A 26984-nucleotide genomic window follows, 5' to 3' on the forward strand; every position below is an offset into this window, starting at 1 on the left:
TTAACCTGAGATCCATGAACTTAGATGGGGAAAAAGTATTTTTTTTCCATTAACCCCTAACTGAAATTTATCATCTCTTTCAATTTTTAAAAAACATTATTTGGAGAAGTGGTCCATAGGTTTCATCAGGCTTCCTCTTTCTCTCTTCCTTTTCCTCCTTCTCTTTCTCTCTCTCTCTCTCTCTCTCTCTCTCTCTCTCTCTCTCTCACACACACACACACACACACACACACACACACCACATACACCACATACACGTTAAGAACCTCTGATCTAGAGCATCTCACCATCCATAGGGAATCCCCCTTCAACTTGGTCTCCATATTAGATCTGCTTTCTATCTCCAGCACTTAGCACAGTACAGAGTAAGCACTTAATAAATGTATGTTGATTTATTAATCTCTTCTACTGCAGTGGCAGAAACCCTTGGTGATCATATGTCTCTCTTTTATGCCTCACTTAATGTTTTTGATCAGAGGGTCATTAAGCAAGGTTACCTCTGTTATATCTCTTAAGGAGTCAGTGATTTTGATGAAAAATTAGAGGCACGTTGGTGAAATCTTCAAGGAGGCATTTAATTCTACTGAATCAACCAACACCGTAGATCTAGTATTCTCTACTTTGAGTCAATTGCAGGATTGTAAAATGTGATCTACTACAGAATTTCTATTGCAAAAGTCTGCCTGTTCTCTACTAATATCCTCACTGAGGATGCCTTCAATGTATGTGAAACAGTTCATATAAAAACTTATGTAGATTGACTAAGTAGGCATATATGCTGCTAGTAGTTATTCTCTTAGCAGCATTTTTTTCTAGTATTAATAATAGGAGATTTTTTTTCCCTGCAAATTTGGTATCTTCCTCTTCTCCAGATACATTGCAAATAAATCCTTGAGTGTCCTCATGATCATATCACCTCCAATATAGATCTACTCTTTGTATGCTTTACCCGATCTGGCTGTTTTCCTCATCTTTGTTCTCTTTAGTGTCATTTCTGCCTTTCCAGGACTGTGATGTTAGATTTCCAGTGGTACTCAACTGTTCTCGATGGTTCAAGGAAAATATTTCATTATTAAAATTCTCGTAGGTCATTTCTATTTTTCTCCTTTTTGTTATCATTCACTTTTCATCTTTAAATGTCCTTGGGCCTCTGGATAACTTTCTTTCAAATGGTTTTACCCTCCACTGTTTTTCTCTGTGTTTTATGAAGCAATACTGCTCAAAATCTTGCAGCATCCTTCTCCATGAGAATTTGCAAATGAGCTTATGTTTTAAAGTGGTTCCATCCTTAGCTGCCAGTAACTCTGCACTTGACAAATAAGTCATATATTTGCTAACACACTTTTAGTTTCTTTTAATTCCTGTATTATCGCTACTAACTTAAATTGGTTAAACTTCAATGTAAAATTATTATAATCAATGTTAATTGGAGCAGCTAGATGGTACAGTCAATAGAGCACCAGCCCTGGAGTCAAGAGGATCTGAGTTCAAATCTGGCCTCAGACCCTTAACATTTACTAGCTGTGTGACCTTGGGCAAATCACTTAACTCCAATTGCCCTGCCTTCTTCCCTGCAAAAAAAAAAAATCATTATCCTCATCAATGTCAATATCCTTTCTACCATTGTTACTTATTTTACATCTTCAGTAATTCATTTGAATAGGTCAGGATCGAATCGTTTCAGTTGCATGACATATTTCTCATTTTTATTCTTCTTTGTGATCATTTTTATCTTTAACACATAAATAATCTGATTGTCAAATTAATAACCAGTTGCTTCATTACTGTTAAAATTTAATGGGGTTTTTTGTGCATGATATTATTTAGAACCAACCATGTTAGCACTCTCAATTCTCTTTTCTTTAGCTCAAAACCTCTGGGTTTTTACTATAATGCTAAGAGTTTTCTTTTGGAGGTTTCTTTCAAGAAGTGATTGGTAGATTCTTCCTATTTCTACTTTGCCCTCTGGTTGTAAAAAAAAAATAACAACTATGCAGTTGTCTTTTAAAATTAAAATTTAAAAAAACATAATATCTATGTCCTTTTTTTTGTCATAATGTTCATATAGTTCAATGATTTATAAGGTTTTTTTTCTCTTCACTCTGTTTTCCAAGTCAGTTGTTTTTGGTGTGAGACACCTTAGTTTTTTTTTTTTCAATCTTTTTACTTTGTTTTACATTTTTTATTGTCTCAAGGAGCTATCATTGGTTTCTGTTTGATCCATTCAAATTTTCAGGGAATTTGTTATTTGAGCGAGGATTTGTACCTCTTGTACTGCTGTTAATTCCCTTCCTAATTCTTCCTTCCATAACTCATTTCTTTTCCAATTTTTTCCTCTAGTGTTGTAATTTCATTTTCAAAAACGTTTTAAACTCTTTTTTAATCTCTTGCTTCACTTTTTCCAGGCATTACAGTTGGACTTACGGCTAAGCTATGTTTTTTCTTTGAGACTTTGCTTGTAGATGTTTTGGAGCTTTTCTCTTCTTCCCAACTTTGTGCTCAAGCATCCCTAGGGGTGGCTGGGTGGCTTAGTGAGTAAAGCGCTGCCCCCAGAGTCAGGAGGACCCGAGTTCGGTTCCAGCCTCAGACACTTAACACACACAAACTAACACACAAAAACTAGCCGTGTAACCTCGGGCAAGTTACTTAACCCCAACTGCCCTCCAAAAGGCAAAAAAAAGCATCCCTGTCACCATAATAGCTTTTTATGATGGGATTCTATTTTTGTTTGCTCTTTCTTCTGACTTGAGACTTGATGTTAAGGGCCAGGTTCTGCCCACTTCTAGAGGGAAGGTCTAGACTTGTCCTCCTGTTGCCTTCTTAGTGGTAGTGAGTGTTTAGTTGTTCTAGGATCTCAGATAAAACAAAGGCTGAGGAGGGGCCTAAAAGCTTTCAGTGCTCCCAGAGCAGAGTCTGATTGTCAGAGCCCTGCAGGTTCCTGGCCTGGGACTCAGCCATTGGCAGTCCCCTGGAAAGTTCTGCTGATTCTGAGTGGCAGAATCCCTTTGGTCTGAGATTCCTATCCTGATAATTTCTCTTCAGGCTGAAGACTGGGCTGGAAGCTATATCTAGAGCATCTAAATGCTGCTCTGCTTCTGATAACTGACAAACGTGGTTGCTGGTTACTTCTGAACATCTTCACTGGCACACAACCCATCACCCAGGACCTGATCCTCATTGCAGAACACTACCGCTAGGTACAATTCCCCCCCCCCCCCGGATCTGTGACCTGGAACTGGGCAGTGGGTGACAAAGCTGCCAGATGGCACCCATCCTATAATGGTGCCCAGTGAGGAGCCATGAGACCTCCTCTTACCCTGGTACACAGCATCTTCCTGGACTCTGGAGTGCTCAGGCAGCCAGACCTCATCCCCAGTGTCCACAGACCTTTCTGTGTGTCACCCTATGTTGATATGGGCTTGAAAAATGACTGTGACATTTTCTTGGCTATCCCCATCACAGTTTGGTCTAGTGCATTTTCTAGACCTGTTTGGAAGAATTGGGGGTGGGGGGGGAGGAACAAAGGGGAAGAGCTAAGAGCTCACTATCCTACTTTCTGTTCTTCTGCTATCTTGGCTCCACTCCCTCAGTTCTCTTCTTAGGACAAGTAGTTATGATGTAAAAGTAAGAGACTTCTGTGTAGTCTAAAATTCTCTGGCCTCTCTCATTCCTTATTTTTTTTAATTAATTGTTTTTTACTGCTAGGTTCCTACTCATGTGAATAATGAATCCCCTGAAGTGGTCACATGTATCTGAATTTGCAGTATTGAAATTATAATTATATAAAATATGATAATTGATTCCATTACAATGGAAATATACAGTAGGAATTCAAATAACGGGACCACTTCAGGGGGAATTCATTATTCATACAAATCATAGTGTATACTTAATAACCATCAACAAACATTCCAATATACAAAGAAGAACAATTAAAAAACTTGTTTAAAAAACTCTGAACTTCTTTTATATATAGTTTGTTTTTAAGTATATTTATAAATATACATATATATACATACATGCTTAAATTAAATTTAACAGAGTAGTAACAAAATTGTTCTATTTTGTGCCCTTCTGTATTTCTTGTTTTCTTCTGTACATTTAAAAAACATTATTGATACTCTCTTTTTTGTATATGTCTCACTGCCATTAATCTGTTACCCCATCTCCCTAAGTAGAAGTACTCATTTGTCATAAGTATGTATAATTTCTACAAAACAAATTAGCACCTAACTCCTTATTCACGGCCTCTGTCTTCCAATGTATTTCTTTCTACTCATAGTTGTTCAACCTTTTCATTGAAGTCACCAGGTATCAAAGGATATGTTGATTTAATTTGGAAGGTTTTAATAGAATTTTACATAGTTCTTCATAGAATTTCTCTACCTCTTTATCCTTTGTAACCAATATTGTTGTGTATACTGCAGTTATTTTGCAAATACTTAATAGCATTGAAGTACAAAATGACAAAATTTCCCATGAAACGATGTTTCTTGTTGCCTCTGGATATGTAATAAAAATCAACCCTGCAAAATCCTTTATTTTCTTCTTCAAAGAGTACCTATGAACCAGTTAGTTGTAACTTTCTTCTTTCTTCTGACTTCAAGATCAATCTGATTAAGTTTCTCCTGAAGCACATCCAAGTCTTGATCATTGGACAAGACCTTCTCATTTCACTTGAGACAGCTGTAAAATGAAATTGTTATCACTCTCTGCCCCCTTTTCTATGACTCTGCCACTGCTAAAGGCAACTAGTGGATAGGGTGTTAGGCTTGGAATCAGGAAGACTTGAGTTCAAATGTGGCCTCAGACTTCTTTCTGTATGACCCTGGGCAAGTTAGTTAACCTCTGTTTGCCTCAATTTCCTCAACTATAAAATGGGAATAATAATAGCACACCCCTCACTAGTTGTTGTGGGGGTCAAATAATAGAACTTGTGTAATGCACTTAGTTAGCATTAGTACCTGACACATAGTAGATGCTTATAATTGCTTGTTCCCTCCCCCTTTTCCTCACCATTACAGAGTAGATGGAAGCTATATAGACTGGTGGTCACAAGTATTTTTATTTGTTTTATGAGGTGTAATAGCCCCTGGAGATTAAGTGACTAATGCAAGTTCTCACAACTACTAAGTGGCAAAGTCAGGACTAAACCGCGGGATTTCTAACACCACATTCATTGCTCATTTCATTACATCACCCTGCTTTCCTTTCTGCCTTCTCTAATCAGAAAAGAGGGCCAACAATAATGGCTCTACTGGAATGTTCATGTAAGAGGTTAGTTATTATTACTCAACAAGGAATAATCAAGCTCTAGCATTTGCCAAGAATGGTTGATGCTCCCTGCATACTTGAAACACTATCAAACTGAATTACTGAGAATTCTAGAAGAGGAGGGCTTTCAGGAAGGCAAACCTCTTCCTTATCACCAGGACTGTCTCAGTCGGAGTTCTCTCCCCATACATTCCTTGATATTCTATTAAGAAAGACAGAGGTTCCCACCTGATGAAGTCATCATGGAATGCTAGGCCTTAAAAAAAGACTGAGACTCTCGGGAGAGACTTGGGAGCAGTTCTACTCTTCCATATGTACTTCTAGATTTCATTCCATACATAACTCCCAGTGCAACATGTCTGATATGGTTAAAATACATAGTTTTCATAATTTGTCTGAATGCAAGCCAAAATATTTGCCACCACATTGCCTCCCTCTCTTGAACATTGTCAAAATTAAACCAAACAAGAGAATATCCTAGATGCTAGCACTAGTTAAGGTTTAACTGTTATTGTAAAGTTTTCTGGTTGTAAGCCATTTTCTCTTCTATACAGCAGCCGTGGCAAAACTTAAAGGTAAAGAGCATACTAAAAGTAACTTATTTTACCATCTGTGCATCAATCTCATCTATAAATGATGGTCCAAAACTGTCCATTATTCATATTTATTATATAAATTTCTCCCAGTATTATTTTGGTTCATTGATCAAAATTATTGAAATTCAGAATATCATTGACACCATCTACATACTAGTACCAACATAACAGGAAAACACTTTAAACAAATGAACCAACTCTTCTCCCTGCCTTTTCTAATTGCATATTAATGTAAATCAAACCTGTACGACACACAGCCCATGGGTGGTATGTTGTACAGGCCTGCCTTAAGGGAACTTTGCGTATTCAGTTTTGCTGAGGTATTTGCATAAAGCAGGCCTGCACAGCATTCCACTTGTGTATCTCATGTTGTGCAAGCCTAGTATATATCTTACTGTAGTGTTCCAAAAGAGCCAGTTTGTTTACCTCCTAGTGTCTTATTTTAAAAATATCTCTGGAATTTGTTCTTTTTAACATCTTTGTCCTTAATAAGCACGGAGCCTAGTTTTAGTACAAAGTCATTCTACCGTGGCTCAGAACCCAAGGCATTCATCCATTCTGATCTCTTTGATTCCATATTTCTGGATTAGCCATAGGCTAAAAATGTATCTCTTTACCACTACCTGTTCCCCCTCCTCTCTCCTGATCATTGTTTTCCCATCCAGAATTCTTGCCATGAACATCCTAGTTTTTCACACTCTTCCAACACTGGCTCTTCCCCTGCACAAACTGCTAGTAAAGAAAAGCCTTACTCTTATGTCTGTTTCACTTTTCCATTTCTGGGAATGAAAATGCCCCTCACACCAGTATCCCAAATTGGACATACCGATGATCTGGATCTTCTCATCTGAGACTCTTCTTTCTCCATTTGGCCTAAGAACAATCAAGAACCTATTGCCTTTTTTAGAATAGTAGAATTTCAGAATTGTAAGGGACCTCAGAGATTATCTCATTTAGGGGTTCTTTACTTAGGGTCCATAAACTTGCTTTTTAAAATATTTTTATGACAGTATTTCAGTGTGATTGGCTTCCTTGGTGATCCTGTGTATTTTTTATGCATTTAAAAAACATTATCCTAAGCTGAGCATGGTAGTACACATTTGAAATCTCTGCTACTGGAAAGGTTGAGACCGGTTGATTGCTTGAGCTTGGGAGTTCTTGGCTAGAGTGGCACCAAAGTACTAAGTCTGTACTAAGCCAGGCACCAGCATGGTGAGCCCCTGGAATAGGAGATCAGAAGCAGAATGGCTTAGAGCCCCTGTGCCAGTCAATAGAAGGACTGGGCCTGTGAATGGCCACTGTACTTCCAGATCCAGTCTAAAAATAAAGTATAACATAACACAAAAATATTATTCTGAGCAGTCCCAAAGGCTTCCATGTTCTATCATCTTTCTTCTTTTTTATTAACTGTAGTGACAGAGAACTCACTGTCTCCTCACGACAACCTATTCCATTTTTAGATGGGTTTAATAATTTTGTAAGATTTTTCATACACACACGTATATATATGTTATTTTTTTTTCCTTATATTGAACAAAAATCTGCCTTCCTGAATCTTCCACATATAGGTCCTAGTTCTGCCCTCCAAAACTATGCAGATTGTCTGATCCTTCAACTGCAGGCAGCTCTCCTATCCCCCTAATTTAGGTAAAGCATTCTGTAGACCTTCAAGTGCTATAAAAATAGCATTATTGTTATATCACTGCTATTGTGTCATTTTTATAAGCTCAGGGAGAAATATATCAAGGACAAGTGACTATTTTGTTACTCTTATATTTAATATTGCATACTATTACAAGATGAATAAAATGATGACATAATTTGATTAACTGTGGGACTAAATGGCTCCGTGGATAGAATGCCAGACCTGGAGTTAGGAAGACCTGAATTCAAATCCAGCCTCATCCACTTACTAACTGTATGACCCTGAGCAAATCACTTAGCCTCTGTCTGCTTCAGTTTCTTCATCTGTAAAATAGGGATAAGAACAGCTCCTACATCCCAGGGTTGCTGTAAGGATCACTTGCTTTTAAAAATATTTTTATAAGGGCGTCTAGGTGACAACAATGAATAGAGCACCGGCCCTGGAGGCAGGAGGATCTGAGGTCAAATCTGGCCTCAGAGACTTAATATTTACTAGCCATATGACCTTGGGCAAGCCACTTAAACCCAATTGCCCTCTTAAAAAAAAAAGCAAAAAATATTTTTATAACAGTATTTCAGTATGATTGGATTATATTGTGAGGATCAAATGAAATGATATATGTAAAGCAATTTGTGAACTTTAAGGTACCATATCAATATTAGTTATTATTTATGTGTCACATCACCTTTGTCCATTAGTCCAATTTGACTTCTAGATTCAAGCTCAAAAGCCTTTAGTTTCTTCATTCCTTGGCCTATATTGAGAATTTTACACTTACTTACTTCAAGTGACAATTTTGGTGTCATTGGAAAAAGATTCCACAAGATGAAGGAGCTATTTAATAGGTCTTCCAATGGACCCATTTTTAACTTGATGTTATCCATGTATATCATGATTTATAAGATGTTTTGATTCAACCACCTCTTTAACTTGGAGACCATATTTAGTTATATTTAAGAGAGGCAGTAATGGATTTAAGACTTGGCAAACCATAATGGGACAGCTAGGTGGCACAGTAGATAGAGTGCCAGGCCTGGAGTCAGGAGAACTCTTCCTGAGTTCAAATTTGACCTCAGACACTGACTAACTGTATGACCCTGGGCAAGTCACTCAACTCTGTTTGCCTCCGTTTCCTCATCTTTCACATGAGCTGGAGAAGGAAATAGCAAACCACTCTAATATCTTTGCCGAGAAAACCCCAAATGGGGTCACAGAGTCAGACACTGAAACAACTAAAGTAATTGTAATGGACTTAAAATTTAAAAAATAAGCTTCAGAAACTAATGTGGAAGCACAACTCGCCAACTCACGTCATTTTTTAAATTTTATTTGGAAGCTGGAAACAAAGACAGTTTGTCAGAGGGTGAACATAAAGAGTATGGCATGGCCCCATAAGAAGAGTGTTAGGATGCTGATGGCCAGAGTGAGCTTCACTGGGACAGGAAAGCTAAGGCAACAGAAAAGGGGGTTTTGATCATCTGGAGGGAATGAGAAGGATCAAAGAAGGGGACAGACCGTTGCTCAAAGTGGACGGGACAGTGATAACTAACAGCTGAAAAAAGACAGAACTGTCTGTTCAGAGTCAAAGAACCATTGACACCAAGAACTTAGACATCACCTAGTCCTCATACCCTCATTATGCAGATGAAAAAGTGAAGCCCAGAGCAGTTAAGTCACTTGCCCGCAGTCAACCAGCCTTTAAGTGGCAGAGCCAGGCCTTGAACCAAAGTCCTCGAATTCCAAATCCTTTGCAATTTTTTTTTTTTTTTTGCTTCTGTTGTCTCTGCCAAGGAAAATGACCTTTAGGCTGAAATGATGAAAAAAAAAAATGACTGACAATTGATACCCAAAATAAGTAAGGAGATTATAAGAGAGCAGCACTTTATTGCTTTTGTTTCCCGTGACCCAATAAACAATATCCTCAAGTACTGAAAGAACTGGCAGACATGACAGCCCAGCTCCTACAGGAGGTCTTTCATAGTCCCTTCCTCTTCCACCCCCCAGCTCCTCATCCATGCTCTCCTCTGCTCGTGCCTTCTCTCTGAAATACCCTCCAGTCTGCACTGCATTGCACGTGGGTTCCTCCATTCGAATGTGAGTTCCTTGATATCATTCAACTGTGTTTTTGCCTTTCTTTGTCTCTCCAGCACTTAGCACAATGCCTGGCCATGAATAAATGTTTATCGATTGACTGACTGACTAAGCCACTGTCAGTGATATCGGAAAGACTACAGAAAACAGAAGAGGTGCCACAGGATTAGAAGGGGTCACGTGAACCAGTTTTCACAAAAAGTGAGGGTGGGGAGAGGGAATAGAATCTATCAATTATAATCAGTAAGCTTGAATTCAGTTCCTAGGGGAATTCTCAGTTGACTCATTAAAGAATAGTAAAGATGTCACCAAGGAAGTTCTGATGGTAAAGTGCCAGGTAGCTTCATCAACAATAGGTCATATTACACTAGCCCTTTTTCCTTTTCTAACCAGTTTACTAAACTAATAGGTCAGGGAAATACTGTCAATGTAGTTTACCTAGATTTTTTAGCAAAGTATTTGATAAAGTATTCCATATTATCCTTGTGGAAAAGTTAGAGAAATGTGTAACAGACAATAATGCTATGAGATGAATTCAGAACTATTTGGATTGTTGTTGTGTTCATTCCAGTCTTGTTCGACTCGTTTTCTTGGCAAAGATATTGGAGTGGTTTACCTTCCCCTCTCTAGCTCATTTAATAGATGAGGAAACTGAGGCAAGCAGAGGTTAAATAACTTGTCCAGGGTCACACAACTAGTAAATGTCTGAGACTAGATTTGAACTCAGCCCTTCTTGACTTCAGGCCCTGTCTCTATCCACTAAGCCACCCAGCTGCTGCTATTTAGAGAACTAGATTCAAAGAAATCTTTAAGTTAATTCATTGTCAGTTTGGCAAGAGGTCTCTAGTGAATAGAGTCAAGTCCCCTTGGGATCTGTAGATAATTTTATAAATAACATACTTATCAAATTTGCAGATGACAGAGCTAGGAAGGACACTGCTAATACACTAGATGACTTGAGTCAGAATCCAAAAAACTCTTGGGACAGTAGAATATTGGACTGAATGTAGTAAGATAAAATTCAGTAAAGATGAATGTAAAGTCTTACACCTCGGCTCAAAAAGTCTATTTCCCATGTACAAAATGAGGGCATTATGGTTGGAGAGTAGTTTATCTGGGGGAAGGGGGGAAGATCTGTGGTCGACAAGTTCACAATGAGTCAGCACCATGATGTGGCAACCGAAAAAATTACTTTGTTGTTGGGCAACACCAAGAGAGGTAGAGGTTCCAGGAACAAGGAGGAGGATAGTCTGTCTGTAGTCTTCCCCAATCATAAAAGATCTTGAGTACCATGTTCTGTTACAGCTACCATGACTGAAGACAGAGGGCGAGAAGCTGGGTGTCCAGAAGAAGGAAAAGAAGATATTGGTGGACCTTGAGTCTGTCATAGGAGGATCAGTTGAAAGAACTTTTAGCCTAGAGAATAAAAGATTTGGGGGACAGATAGCTCTTTTCGGGTATCTAAAAGTCTGTCATGTGGAAGAGGGGTTCACTGCCTCAGAAGACAATGAATGGAAGTGGCAAAGAAGCAAATGATTTGATATCAGGAAAGATTTTCTAATAATTTTAGTCTAGTGGTAAAAATGGATTGCCTAGAAAACTGCTGGGTTCTTTCTCTCTCGAAGTCTTCAAGCAGAAGCTGAAATACAATTTGCAGGGCAGCTAGGTGATACAGCAGATAGAACACTGACCCTAGAGTCAAGAAGACCTGAGTTCAAATACAGCCTCAAAAACTTGACACTAGCTTTGTGACCCTGGGCAAGTCACTTAACCCCCCAAAAAAGAAAAAGAAATATCATTTGCCAAGAAATTTTATGGAAAGAATACTAACTTTGGAATCAGGGGGGCTAGAATTTGAATCTTGGGTCCTATAGAACATAGAGCAAGTCACTTCTCTTGGCCTCAATTTTCTCATCTATAAGATGAAAGTTGAACTACATGATCTCAGATTTCCCTTCTAGCTCTAAATTTATGATCAACTGATCTTAGTAGGGATTCTGTTCCAAGTAGAGTTTGAACTAGATGGTTGCTGAGGTCTCACAGAATCTGAAAGTTAGAAGGAACTTCAGGGGTGATCTCACCCAACTAATACCCCCAAAAAATCCCCATCATAACCTACCCAACAGTAGTCACCCAGCCTTTGTTTGAAGACATCTAAGGAAGAGGAGACAACTACCTTTATAGGTAGTCCATTCTACTTTCTAACAACTCTCAAGTTCTCCAGTGGATGTTCAAATGATTGAAATCTGCCATCATGATGTCCTGCCTCCATGTCTGATTTGTTTCAAGATTTCATCATCCATTTCCTCCAACTGGCCTGAAGACCTATAGTACACACCCACAGCAGTATATGGCCTCTCTGCCTTCTTCCTTTGGTACTCACCCCCAATGCTTTGATCTTCACTTCTGTGTTTTCCCACTTTAAGTCCATGGATTTCTACACAAGAAAATAATCTTGATGTGATCTATTCCTTTTGAACAGTGTGTACCTTCCCACTGGTATAGTCTTGTCATGTCCCATCAAATCTCAGCAATACTTGTGAGGTTACATTTATCTCCTTGAGTGTCTGGCTCTCATTATTACCCTTAATCTTGCCCAGGTATTGGGGTGTGTGTGTGTGTCCATAAATATGATTAGTTTCCCTTCTTTTCTATCATCTTGTCTTTTCTATTTTTTCTATGTCATACCTGTGGGTTTTGTTTCTGTATCTGGGTACTTTTCTCCCTTCCTTTTCAGTTTATAGACTTTTTAACAAGATCTGCAAGTCTCCTCAGCTTTATTTAAATATACTCCATCCCTGACCCAGAGCCCATCATTCCATTATTCTACAGCGTGGTCCAGAATACCAATTCCAATTTTCTAATACTATCTTCCTAGACAGCCACTCACAGACCGTAGCCTACATTCCCTTTAAAGTTCTTACTTTTTATTGGCATCAGTGATGAAAACAGTTCCTTTACTCCTTCATTTGCCTGTCCAGGTCTTCATAATCCCAACAGGTTCTTTCCAGGTTCTTTCTGACAGTATCATTTGTTATGACATGAATCCCAGAAGTAGATCATGGTACTGAAAGTTACTAAGTTTCAAAAGGCTCTCTACCACATCCTAAATGCCTGCACTTAGAAAACAAGCACACTTTCCAGTTGTTCATAGGAACTAACCTCTAAACATAGTCAGCTACCACCACAATACATCTTTTCTTCCTGGAGTTGGCAAAAAACAACCTTACTTTCTAGGCTGTACCTATGCCCCTGAAATGGAAGAAGCTGTGTCTCACGCAGAAGTAAGTACCCAAATTAACCTTTCTGGGAAGAACTTCACACCTGTGTGCCAAGGCCTCCACTCTGTGCTTCCTCCTCTGTAGCACATTCATCTGACTGGTGACCTCTTGATCCTCCTAATCCTGATTCGAATTCTCCTTAGAATCTTTTCTTTATTTTCTCCTTGAGTCTTATCTTCTCTCTAACCTGGGAACACCTTATCTTCCTTGATAAGCTTGAGAGGAGAGATGTTCTCCTTTACTTTTTAATACCCACATACTTATTGAACACCTCATTCCCATTTTCATTTTCTTAGCCAAATCTTTTCAAAAACCTACCAACCCCTCTTCAGGCAGGCCAGAGGAAATATTGATCAAACATATTACGCACTATATAGCTCCTGACAGAGAAACAGTGAACTCAGGGTGTAGAATGAGACTTTTTTTCTGGACATGATCAATGAGAGAAATTGTTTTTCTTGACTGTGCATGTTGTTATAAGCATTTTCTTTTTCTTTTTTTTTCAATGGGGGAAGAAGTAGAAGGTAGAAAAAATAAATGTTATTAATTGAAAAAAATTATTTAAAGTAAATAAGAATTTTTTAGTGCATTGGGAATAAAAAATTTTGAGAAGTGCCACTCACATAACCACTCCTCAACAACACCACTGAAATTCCATTTACCACTGCCTTTTTGAGTAGTACTCTGTGTCCCCCAAAAGATGTTCACCAGAACTTGTCCAGAGCTTGGAGAAATTCTCCCGTTTTGTAAATAGAAGTTCTTCATTTACAACTAAGTCTTGGCATTTAGACAGTATTAAATAGATATAATTGAAATTCTGATGTTCCAAAACCTTTCTGTTAACAGTTAGTTTCATCCTGCATGACCTCCTCCCTCTAGAAGCCCACAGGCATCTAGCAATCAGCTGAGGAACCCAAAGGGAGTGTTTGACAGAACAGGTTTCTGAATAACCAAGAATGAGCTGTATCTTAATACCTACCTTGTCATTTTTCTGACAGTACCTTGCAACTGTTACACTTTTTCATCTAAGCACGTACCTACATACATACCATAAGACTCCCCTCATGCAAGTTACAGTAATTTACTTAGTCAATCCTAACCAGTACCATCTGCCATTAGTTATATGGGTCAGCTAACCACAGAGGATCACCCATCAACATGTCAATAAGAGGTCTTAATCTGGTCTTTAATTTTTTTTTTAATGTGCGACATATCTATTTGATTTTAAATTTCATTAAACTTTCTGGAGCTATGCCAGGTACTTGCTAGAATTTCCAGTGCTATCTGTATAATCTTTAGGTAGAAGGAGAAAAAACTCCATTGAACTTTTGTGGTAATAAAGTTATTGCAGTTTAGCCCACCATCTGTTCATTGAACTTCCTGTGGGTTTTCATCAGATCACATGATTGACAGCACAGACAGTCTTTAAAGCCTTTGGTCTGTCTCGTTATACCCAAGGCCCAACCACTAAATCAGACCTTTGCTTTGTCTATGAGACAGGAGTCAGGATGTCCCACTGTGGTAGGTTGATTCACTGAGGCTAATAAAATGTTCTGGCCTAAGCTTGAGATTCTAGCATTACCTCTGGCTCCAAAAATCAGAATAACAAGATTGCTGTAAATAGCTTTGGTTTGAGACTGAATACAGGAGATGGGTTATCTCTCTTCATTGAGATGAGTGACAGAGCAACTGCCCCCACTGAAGATAGGCTGAGGAGGGCCTGGCTGGGGAGGGCTGGGGCAAGAGAGCACACACACATACACCCACATGCTGGGTTTTCCCCATTGGTTACAGAAAAGATCTTACATTAGAACTGTCAACTCAAAACTCCCCAGCCCCTCCTTCCTTCCCATCTCCCAAAACCCCAGTCCTCCAACAGGCCTATAAAACCAGTAGTCAAGAGCTAAGAGGATTAAATGATACAGACTGGATGTGCTTCATTATTCTTAACAGAGCTGATGGACAGAATAGGGAAAGAATGGCTTTTCTCAAGTGTTGATCTGGTCAGTATAGTATAGTAGAAAGTGCTGGACTTGGCATCAGAAGACTTAGGTTCAGATCCTGGCTCTGCTACTTACATGTGTGACCTTAGCAAGTAACCTCTCTGAGCTTCAGTTTCTTCATCTCTCCAATGAGAGGAGGCAGAATATGGAACTAGATGGTCTCTAAAACCATGATTGTATGATCAGATAAAGGGATTTCATTAGAAGCAGGGTGATAAGACACATCTGAGTGCTTTTGTCTTTTTTTTAAATTCAGTTAAAACAACATTTACATTTATATTCCCAAAAGTCAAGCACATACTAAACACTTAGTAAATGTTGTTTTAATTGAATTAAATGGAACTAGTTTTTTTTTTAAAAGCTGTATTCAAATTTAATCAGATTGACTAAAGAGTATTTTTTCAGTCACAAATAGTTTACATCTACTTTTAAAAAGCATATAGCACACTGCTTTGAGAAATTCTTTGTTGCAAGAGAAAAAAATGGACAAGCTTCAACCCCAAGGGCATGTTGGGTCTTTTTTTCTTTTCTTTTCTTTCTTTTTTTTTTTTGCTATTTTAGTCTTTTCCTAATGTTTTGAAGTGCTTGTGAAAAGTGCCTGAGAAAAAGCCCAGGAAACAGCAGCTTTTCCTAGCACGCTTGGACACCTCCAGGGGAGAAGGCATAGTCTTACGTACCAAACAAGACCCAAGGCACAGACTCTGAGTTATTTTTCTGCAAATATGGCACAAGAGGGAAATGACAGATGTTTAAGGAGTTTCAGAAAACAGGCACATTAATGTACTGTTGGTGAAGCCATAAATTGGTCCAACCATTCTGGGAAATAATTTGTTACTGTGCCCCAAAAGCCACAATATTATGTATATACTTTGACCCAGCAATACCACCACTAAGCCTAGACCCCAGAGAGATCAAAGAAAGAGGGACAAGACCCAAATGTATAGAAGTATTTATAGTACTTTTTGTAGTGGCAAAGAACTGGAAAATGAGGGGGTGTCTACCTACTGGGGAATAACTAAACAAATTATACTGTGTGGATACGATAGAAAATTATTACATCCTAAGAAATGACTAAATGAATAGTTTCAGTGGAACCTGTAAAGACCTCAATAAACTAATGCAAATTAAAGTGAGCAGAACCAAAAGAAAATTTATCCAGTGACAACTTTATAAAGAAAACAACTTTGAAAGATTTTAGAACTCTGTCCAATATATTGATAACCATGGTTCCGTATTAAATGGTGTATACTACCCACTTGACAGAGAGGCATTAGACTCAGGGTACAGAATAAGATGCTTTCTTAAATATGGCCAGTGAAGGAATTTGTTTCACTTGATTATGCATATTTGTTGGGTGGAGTAGTATTTTTCTTCTTTGTTGTTGTTCTATGGGGGACAGGGAATAGAAGTGATAAAGAGAGAAAATAATTATTTTTTTCTTTGGGAGGGGGAACATTAAGAAATACCACAAAAATATATATTATAATACTGTGAATATTTTTAATAAGAATTCTACCAAGCCAAGGGCCCTGAGCTCCTGCCCTAAGGTTTGCTTTAGTTGATAACAAGTGGAAGAATCATTTTCCTCCCTCCCAATTACTTGAGCTATCTAGTTGTGAATGTGCATTGGTTTCCGGCCCCTTGTCTTCACTTATCTTCTTTTTCTGTGAATGCACCATGTAATCTCACCAAAAGGTAACTTAGACATGGTTCATATCCCACTGGTCCAAATGGTTAACGAAGCAGAAAGAGGTGTGGGTTTAAATCCCAACTCTGGCATTCCCTTGATGTGTTACCACAGTGAGTCACTGAAGTCTGTGAGCCTCATTTTCCTCATATGTAAAATACTTATTTTACCTGCCACAGAGTACTTTGTAAACCTTTAAGTGCAATTTGAATGTGAGCTATGTGTTAATGAGTGTAAGTTATTGTCATTATTATGGGATGTGGCCCCTTATTACCCAGCAGCAAAACCCAAGTTTCACTTATCTTTTCTGTTGAAACTTGGAAGAGGGGGAGGGCAGTAATGTTTTGGAAAATGTTACCATATCTGAGATAGTCTAATCCTTTCTAAGGTGTTTGTATAAAGAACTCTGTTCTCTTAAACTTTCTCAATGCAATTTGAAACTAAGCCCAAAGGGCTATAAAACTGTGTATACCCTTTGACCCAGCAATACCACTACTAGATCTATATCCCAAAGGGATCAAAGATAGTAGAAAGGGACCTGCATGTACAAAAATATTTATAGAAGCTCTTTTTGTGGAGGCAAAAAAATGGGCAACTGAGGGGATGGCTGAGTTAATTGTAGTATGCGATTGTAATGAAATACTATTATGCTACAAGAAATGACAGGCCTGATGGTTTCAGAAAAACCTGGAAAGACTTAAACTGATGCAAAGTAAAATAAGAACCAGGAGAACATCGTACACAGTAACAGCCGTGTTGTAACAATGATCAAAGACTTAACTACTCTTATCAATACAATGATCTAAGACAGTTCTAAAGAATCAGTGATGAAAAATACTGTTGACCTCCAGAGAGAATGCCAGTAAATTCTGAGTGCAGATTGACGCATACTTTTTTGTTTCTCACTTTTTTTTCAAAACATGACTAATATGGAAATACGTTTTGCATGACTTCACATATATGATTAGTATCATATTGCTTGCCTTCCCAATGAGTGAGGAAGGGTAGGAGGTAGAGAATTTGGAAATGAGAATTTTCTAAAATGAATATAAAGAAGGAAGGAAGCAAATGAGCAAAATAAATAAATAAACTTCTTCAGTACTTATTTCTGAGTTTTCAGCCAGGAAGTTTCCAGATTTATGCATAATGAGGTACACAAATGAGACTGCCAAATGGGAAAATGTACCTTTGACTACCATTAAAAGTATGGGAAATTTGATACCTCATTTTTTAAACTACACTGGTGCGAGTTTTTTTGCAGCCCAATAAAATCATTAAATTTGACTTCTTCAAGATCATAGGATCATAAAGTTATAGAGGACTTCGGAGATTATAGGTTTATTATAAGATTTAGAATTTAGAGATCATCTGGTCCAACTGCTTCATTTTACAGATGAGGAAACTGAGACTCAGAGATTGTGACTTACCAAAGGTTGTATTATCACCCAGATCTGTTTAGTTCAAACCCAGCACTTTTTTCACTGCACCAGCCCTTTCTGTGTGAAATACTTTGCAATTTTCCAAGCGTGATCTCATTTGATCCTCACGAAAACTGTCGATTAAACAGGATAGGTGTTATACTCATTTTTACAGATGAGGAAAAATATGATTCTTTGAATGACTTCACCCCAAGTGACATAGATAGGAAGGGTTGGAACTTGACCCCAGGTTTTCTGAGTCCTGCTTCACTATTCTTTCCACAATCGCTAAATTGCTGCTGAAAGACTTCGGTAGACGTTATAATTGATCGGAGTGAAGACTTGATAATAAGATCAATATAAAATGGTTATTGGCAGATAAACTGAATGAACACAAGGATACGCTTTTTTTTTTATTAATGTGAAAAATGACTGATATGAAGGAAAGTCAGTGAGTCCTGCCACTTTAGCTACTGCCCAGGACAAAAGATTTTGTCTGTTGAAAAAACTATAGTAGTTATTTACGGGGTTGATGCATAATTTACTTTCAGAATAGTTTAACAGTCATTAAGTTGTTCTTGCCACTGCTAAAAAGTGTCCGGTGCCTTTGTGGGTACATTTCACCTATGGATGGTAAAATGATTATTATTTCAAATATAAATAAAAGCCAAAGGAAAGAATGAGACAGTCTCACCTCCCTGTTCACCACATTACTGAGGGAAATCAACTATTTGGAAGGTGAGGTTATTTTCAGAGGTGTTCCATCTTTAGTGATCCAGAAAGTATTTCACTCATACTCACTTTAATTTAACATTTTCTAATTAGCTACTGACCAGGGTTTCCCCTATGTCATAAGGGAATGTGAATAGTTTTCCATGTCAAATCATTGAATATTTCCTGCCCAGCTAGCATACTGTCATTGAAAAGAATTTCTGTGTAAGCACTTTAAATTTGTTTGAGTTCTCCATTTTACACCTCTTAGAGACTATGTACGACAGTCTTGGATGTATAAGACGTTCAGAGGAAACCGCCCCCCCCCAATATGTCACTGGATAGAAAAGATCTTAAATTTTCTTCCGTTATTTCATTTCAGAAAATCTTTTCTTCCAATCACAATCATAGGAACAGAAAGTGTGAAGAGGAGAAAAATTCTTAGGCCAGCATTTATGAAATTAAAGTGTTCTGAGATTCTAAGTGAAAAAGGAAAACTCTTGAGTGGGAGTCTTTTTTCTTACACGTGTCACCTTTCAAAACCACTGGCTATTCCCCAGAAGGATTGAGGTACAGGAGGAAAAAATAAAGCACTTGTTAACCTTTCCTCTTATAACAGGAAATAACTTTGCCTCTTCATATACAGGATCAACCAAGATTTCTTTATTGGTTTTATCATTGTGGTTATATCTGCTATTATTTTATTCAGAACTTGGTAATAACTGATAATAATTTAGAATTTGGTAATAACTTTTTTTGACCCTAAAAAAGTTACCCTCACTTGAAAAGTCTAGGGAAGCAGTGAACATCTAAGGGTTTCTTCCTCTACAATTCTTTAATCCAGGGTGTGAATGGGGACTTCAGTGGAGAGACTTTGCCACAATTGGGTGGGTGGCATCAGATCTCTGTCTCTCAGTAAGCAAGCTGGAAGCAATGCAGAATCTCTGAATAAATCCAGTTTTATTGGACAGGCAGCCCAGTTAAAGAAACAGCATAGACTGTGATTCTTAAAATTTCCCTTAGAATCTTGAATTTTGACTTCACTTTCCTAATAAAGAACTAAGCTATAACCTTATTTGAGTGAGGTAAAGAAAGCCCGGGATCTTACAAATACTGAGTTTGAAAAGGGAAATGGAGGTAGGGTCAGAGAGAATGCCTGGGTATGGTCTACCTTAACAGAGTACTCTCCAAGCTCATTGGGTTTGGTTTTAATTGTAGTTGTATAGGTAGGTGCTATTTGTGTTAAGCTGATGTGTTAAATTAACATGGATGACTGCACAAGGGAAGTGTCTGAATACTTATTTCCATGTTTTTGTTACTTCCTCAGGCACAAACAAGCACTAGGAATCAATGTAAAAATAAACCTGAATACCCAGTGGCCAGCCAGGCAGGCGCAGGAGTGTGCTTTTGGCCCAACCAAGCTACACAAACCCTGAGCTGGAGGGAAGCCGGAAGGAGCTCCTTGTGTCCTTCAGAGTCCAAGCCAGGGTCTCTTCCTTGTCTAACTCAGCAGCACAAGTGGTAGTTTATTCCTAGTCTTAGCCATGTCCTTATAAATAGTGAAATGGTACCAATGTTATCTTCTCCCAGCCATCCCTGTGGCCAGAGAGTTAGAACAGGCTGGAACTGCTCTAGAGCTGCAGATTTTACAAGACAGGATGGCAGAGAGGTCTGCCTGGGGTTTTTTGTATCTGTTTTCTTTCCTAGGGCCTCAGCCAATCTTTGACTTTCCTAGAAGTACAGCCGGCCACCACTCACTTGCCACTACATAGCTAATCCACCTACACTATTGACATACGGTTTGAGAACTGGCCTAGAGTACCCCTGAGCCCATGGGCACAGACAAGGTCTAAGTAGAGCATTTTGTGGCTGGGCATTACAGCCCGCTTCTACCCATTAACTCTTAGCCAAGGATGTTCTTACAGATTGGGACTTAGCAATGAGAAGAGTCCCATACATACATATGTCTTGCTACTTGGTAGGATCAAGTCACGATGCATCCAACTGGGTAATCCTTTTCTCTCACTTGGAATACCCCCTTCTCTGGCAGCCTCTGGCCAGTTCCTTTAAGACCTGACTCATAGCTCAACTTCCTGTAAAAGATTTCCATGAGGGGCAGCTAGGTGGCACAGTGAATAGAGCACTGGCCCTGAAGCCAGGAGGACCTGACTTCAAAGCTGACCTCAGACGCTTGCCACTTCAACTATCTGTGTGACCCTGGACAAGTCACTTAACCTCTATTTGTTTCAGTTTCCTCATCTATAAAATGGGGATGATAATAGTACCAACCTCCTAGGATTATTGTGAGGATCAAATGAGGTAATAATTATAAAAGTGCTAAGCACAATGCCAGGCAGGGCCTATATAAACGTTGGCTGCCATTTTTCTTGTTACTCTATATAGTATAGTCTAGGCGCCCACTATACTTAGGTAGATCATTGATATCATTTTATCTTATATTAATTCATATATATTATTTACTCTGAATGGTAACTATCTGAATTGGCTTTCTATTCATGTATTTACCTTCCCCCCAAAGGGAGAGGGGCCCTATTTCCATCTTGCACGCCATCACTGACCCATCCAAAGGCTGGTCTACATGATCATTAATGCTCTTGAGGAACACAATAAACCTTTCTTGAATGAAGGATTAAAGTGGCTTAGCAGCACAAAGAGAGGCAGGGAATTTTCCGTATCACCTAGATCACAGATGGTGGCACACTGGACAGACCACTAGGCCTGGAGTCAAGTAGACATGAGTTCAGATCCAGCCATAGACATTTACGAGCTATGTAACCCTGGGCACATAGCTCTTTGCCTCAGTTTCCTCAACTGTAAAATGAGAATATCAGTCGAACTGACCTCCCAAGGTTGTTGTGAGGGTCAAACAAAATGATCTTTGTAGAAGCATTTAGTGGCACAGTGGCTGGCACAGAGTCCGCACTATATAAATGCTTCTGAACTCCCTCTCCCTTTCCTCTTTCTGTATCTAGGGCAGTATTTAAAAATCAGGTATTCTCCACAAAGAGTTAAATGGAGTGAGAACTGGCCCACACCTTGGCCTAAGTTATCCAATAACGACCTCCTCAAATGCCCAGAGTAGCCCAAGCTGTGCCACCTCTCAGGGCCTGCATTAAGTGCCCTTGCCCGGAGCTCCTCCAGACACTGAGGCCAAGGTCCGTGGTGCTTGGGGGATTCGCAGACTCCACATGAGACACTTGAGAAAAGCCCAGCATTCTTCAGGCCTGGGAAGCGGCTGCTCTGGTTTGTACTCAGTCAGCAGAAGTAGGTTAGCAGTAAAAATAGAAAATCAAAAGCCCCAAATCACCATCAGGTGCTAAAACCCAAGTGCCACCTTGGGGCTGCTGCACCTCACACATTCTCACTTGTCAGACAGTTGGAACTGAAGGATGCAGATATTTTCACATGGAAACTGCTTGGCAGAAAAATGAGGACATGGGTTATCTTTGAGGTTCTCCTCACTCCCGCCCTTCTAGCCATCTAGCTCGCTAGCAGTGGAATTGCCACCTCCCCACCCGAAAAGCAGAGGTCACTGCCTTCCTCCTCCCATTCACCCAGAATTGTGGCAGCAAGGGTGCCTCTGACCCAGATGGGTGTCAGGTGATACAGCCAGACCCTGTCAGCCTTACAACCTGCTGCCACGTTTACACTGACTTTATCTTGAGCATTTTAGTTCCTATTTCATCTCAGCCTCATTCAAGTCTAAGAAAACCTGCCGACTCCAGGCCAGCTGCACCCTGAATAATGTGTCTGCCAGGTAGAGGCAAACCTAAATTGTTGTTTCCTTCTCCAGCTCATTTTACAAATGAGAAAACCGAGGCAAACAAGGTTAAGTGACTTGCCCAGGGTCACTCAGCTAAGAAATATCTCAGGCTGCATTTAAACTCAGGTCTTCCTGACTCCAGCCCCTTTTACCGTGTATAAACTAACAAAGAGTGATCGAACCTCTCCAGAGGTATTTATATTTTCACCAGGGATGCTTAAAAACCAAAATGCCTAAAAAAATCCTACGAAATAACTCTAATTGTAGAGATACTTTTGGATAGAAACCTGCCCACAAATCACACCACACAGGCAATAGCCTGCTCTGCCTCCGCACAGTGACAGCCTCGCTCCGGGAAGGGATTAGCTCAGCTTCTCATCACTGTTGTCCTTGTGTGGGAGGGTCTGAGAGGGCACATTGGCTGATGATGAGAGCATTGGGTTTGGCATTAAGTCGGTTTGGGTTTGGGTTTTGGAGGAGGCGGTGGTACGGAAAGTGTTCAGGTATAACAGGGAATTACATTTATCTCATTCCGTTTTCAGAAATTTCCAGAGCTGAAGTTCAAGTATGTGGAAGAGGAGCAGCCTGAGGAATTCTTCATCCCCTACGTCTGGTCTCTTGTGTACAACTCAGCTGTCGCCCTATACTGGAACCCACAGGACATCCAGTTATTCACAATGGATTCGGGCTGAGGGTCTAGACTGGCCTTCCCCCCTCCCCGCCCCACCCCACCCCATGCAAAGCAACTCTTCTAGTTACCTATTCCTGGAGGAGACAGAAGACCTGAGGCTTACAGAGAATGGAGCTTTCTAATCTTGTATAGTTTTTGACTTTGAAATTTCATACCACATAGTAGGAAAGCGCCAAGTATAGACTGTGGCACAAAAAAGGAAAGGACAAAGACACAATAAGAATAAAAATCTGACACATGACCTTGAATTTGATTTCTCAACAGAAAACCTAGAGCTTATCCAGAGAATTGGTGTTTTATGAACTCAGCATAATACTGCTTACTTCTTGTTCAGGGGTTCAGAGGGACTTTTGGGGGGATTGGGGAACCGAGGTTGTTTGGGGTTTTTTGTTTGGGTATTTTTTTTTTAGCTTGTTCATCTCAGAAGCTGTGGACATGAATGTGGCTTCTTCCTAATTTGGGAGAAAAGGGAAAAAATATCCAAACCAGTACCATTTTTTGGAAGATATTTAAACTTGCTGTGTTCTTTTCAACCAAGAAAGCAAAGTGCCAGGCAGGCAGTGTTAGACACATCTCCTTTTTCAAACCTAAGAACAGGCAAATGAGAAAAAAACCAAGTCAAGCTGACTGAACAGGTATTCAGGGAAATGAAACTTAAAAGCATATAAATCTGGTTACCTTTCAAGGAGGCCTCCTTTTATTTAATCAGCTTTGTGTATTTATTTTCCTTTGCTTCTACACAAATCATCCTCCCAAGAAGGAAAAGGATTCCTTGCTCTAAAGCTGCCCCTGCTCTCTGAGCTGGAAGTAAAATAGAGGCCAGAGGGATGCCTGTGAATTGATTGGCTGTGTATTGGTCATTGGGGGAAGAGGTTCATTCTGAAAGCAACTTATTTTGTTGCTTTGGGAGTCAGGAGGAAGGGAGAAAGATCAGTTCAGTCCATTCAGTGAACATTGATTAAGCTCTAAGTTCAGTGCTCTGCTAGGCTGGGGTTACAGAGATGAAAAACACTGCAGTTCCCACCACCACCATCCCTCCTCCTAGGGAATCAAGCCTAATGAGGGAAATGGCCATATACAAAAATAACAGAATCCGACTGGGATAAGGTCAAAGGAGAGAATCGAACAAAGGGCAGGGAGAAGTTTAAGGACAACTGCTGCAGCTCGGATGGAATTGGAGAGGCCTGGTGGAGGTGACCCAATAGCCAAATCCCTTTGAAGGCAAAACAAATGTTTCTCTTCCCAGTGGATGAGAAAGCCTCCCTGTTTGCATCCGGCAGTGAGTTGCAGATTCAGCCAAAGAGGGGGTGCTCGGGAAGGAAGCGCTGGGGGCAGTGGGGCATCTTGGCCACCCCCTGACTTCACCCTCCACCATCTGCAGCTTGTTCATATCAGAAGCTGTGGACATGAATGTGGCTTCTTCCTAACTTGGGAGAAAAGGGAAAAAATATCCAAACCAGTACCATTTTTTTGGAAGATATTTAAACTTGCTGTGTTCTTTTCAACCAAGAAAGCAAAGTGCCAGGCAGGCAGTGTTAGACACGAGTCTCCTTTTTCAAACCTCCTATCATTTGGAGTCTTTCTGGAAGCAACATCTCCTTGCTTCAGGATCAGAGGTCCAAAGTGACCGGGGCCTACTCGCTTTTTCAGATGACCCCTCTGACCAGTTTTTTCCGCTCAGTTCCTTCTCTCCCTAAAAAAAGGTCAGAGAGATTATGAGAATTGACCTTCATATAGCGCTTTCTGCTATCAAAGCCCCTTTTCTCTCTTTCCCAATTTGAGCCTCCTAGCAGCCGCAGGAATTAGAGCAGGAGGCATTGTCTTCTTTTGAGTCCAGTTGTCCAGAGGCCCTGACGCTGGCTGTGCTGACCTAGTTAATGACAGCACCAGGACCTGGGCCCTGTGTTCCCTAGTGAGTCAGTGTCTCTGCCCCTACGGCACAACGCTGCTTTTCCTGCTCCTGTGGAAACTCTGTATTTTAGGTAAGCATGCATAGTATTGATGTACGTAAGATGCAAAAGCCCTCAATGTAGCACACCCAGAATAATATTCTTAGCTACTTTCCCCTTAGATCTCTGGATTTGGGAAAGAGACCATCTTAAAACTGAAACAGCAGACAGCATTGTAGAAAGAGGAAATCATTTGATTATCAGCTTAAGTAAAAGTGACATTTAGATTGGGCTTGGAAAACAGTTCCCAGCTTTGAAGACTGAGCAGAATGGCTTTGTGTGGCGCTTTGGCCTATGTCCTTTCCCCATTGAGGCACCAAGAAGAGAAGTTTGACAAGGCCACCCTACCTTCTCCCCACCCCCCAAGACTTAGGACCAGGATGGGTCTGTTGGTCCCTCACTAAAGTACAGGAAAAGAATTACTTTGAGAGCTTCAACAAGAAGAAATCATGGCTGTCTGGAACTCAGTAGCCTTGCTGGTCATTAAAGCTAGGGAGTCAAGGGGGGCAGCAGACACAGCCAGGCTGCCAAGCTGCCCCCCTCCCCGTACCATCTGGCCGCGCTGAGCCGATGTTCTCCCAAGTCTAAGAGGAGCAAGTCGGTGCCCCAACAAATCATTTTCTTTGTGTCTCCCTTTTTTAATGAGCCACACAGTGGAGGAGGGATTCAGCAGGCCAGCAACACGGCTGGGGCCGAAGCCTGCCACTAAAGCTGGAGAGAGGGACAATTGCCAGCCCGAGGGGTGGTAGAGGCTGGGAGCCGAGATGCATGAGCCGGCTCGCCCCTGCACCACTGTGTCTTCTCTCTGGGCTCTGAAAAACCGGCCGTCTAGACACCCTTCCTCCCGTACTCTGTGTGAGACATTGTCTTGTAATAAAAAAAAGGAGGCAAATAACCCAGATTGCTCCTGTGTTCATTTTGCATGCCAACTTGGGGAGGGGGAAGGGGGAAGCGGTCAAAATCTTTCTGGTTATTTTACACTTAGTAAGGAGAGAATTGTGCAGGGCTCTTGTACTCGGGTGGAAATTATTTACCTCTTACTTTGGCCAAGGGAATGAAGTGGTGATGGAGCTGGGTTTTTGTTCCCTGCGGCTCTGGCACAGTGTTTATTTTTATGCCTTTTCTTCCCCTTTCAGCCGCTCATTCCCTATAAAGAGTTCAAGGCATTTGACAAATTTTTGCTCCGACCAACCCACCTCCCCAGCCTGATGTGATTAGTAACATTGTACTTATTAAATAGAATTCACTTCACATTCAAAAGTTTGTTGAGATGTATGTATTCCCCCCTCTTCTTCTGAACCCATAGTACATGATGAAGCGAACCAGCACTGAGAATTCCTAAGAAGCCCCCGACTGGCAGGAGGGTTGGAGGCAGGAGCCTAGGCACTTAAGGGGGAGGCTGGAGAACTAGGAAGACAATCCCAGAAGATGGAGTGAGGAGGAAGCTTAGGGCACAGAGTGTGGCACGGCCCCTTGCCCTCCACACACCCTTCAGAAGCTTTAAGAAAGAAGCAACACAAAACACAGAAAAAAAAAGTTTTCACTGACCTTCCTCAGAAGCGTGCTTGTGAAGGAGATCATGCTCCGGAGCTTGTTTAGTGCGGGATTTAAGCCAGAGCTGCCATTCTTCAAGGCTAATGTCAGTAACCCACAAAGTTTGGGGGAGGTTTGTGATTCATCATGTCCCTCTGAGACTGGGTCACTTCTATGCCTAATTACCAAGCTGTGGAACTTGATGTCCTCTAGCAGTGGATAAGGTGCTTGGCCTGAAGTCAGAACCAGAGTTCAAATTCTGCCTCTCACACTTAGCTGTATGACCCTGGGCAAGTCACTTAGCTGAAAATAATAATGGCA

The 26984-nt window shown here is 40.2% G+C and overlaps 1 protein-coding gene across 2 annotated transcripts in view; it reads left to right on the forward strand.

Moving 5' to 3' along the window:
• Window positions 1-26025, forward strand: part of DYM (dymeclin) — a 622931-nt gene extending 596906 nt beyond the window's left edge. For both annotated transcript variants that reach the window (XM_069104416.1, XM_069104414.1), the window contains one exon: window positions 23033-26025. In XM_069104416.1, the coding sequence (XP_068960517.1) occupies window positions 23033-23182 (150 nt within the window). In that variant the 3' untranslated portion in view covers window positions 23183-26025. The remainder of the gene's footprint in view (window positions 1-23032) is intronic.
• Window positions 26026-26984: the final 959 nt, after the last annotated feature.

The sequence above is a fragment of the Petaurus breviceps genome, unplaced genomic scaffold (genome assembly GCF_028583685.1).
Source record: "Petaurus breviceps papuanus isolate PSGF00001 unplaced genomic scaffold, PetGlider_PUasm1.0 131, whole genome shotgun sequence".
Classification (NCBI taxonomy): domain Eukaryota; kingdom Metazoa; phylum Chordata; class Mammalia; order Diprotodontia; family Petauridae; genus Petaurus; species Petaurus breviceps.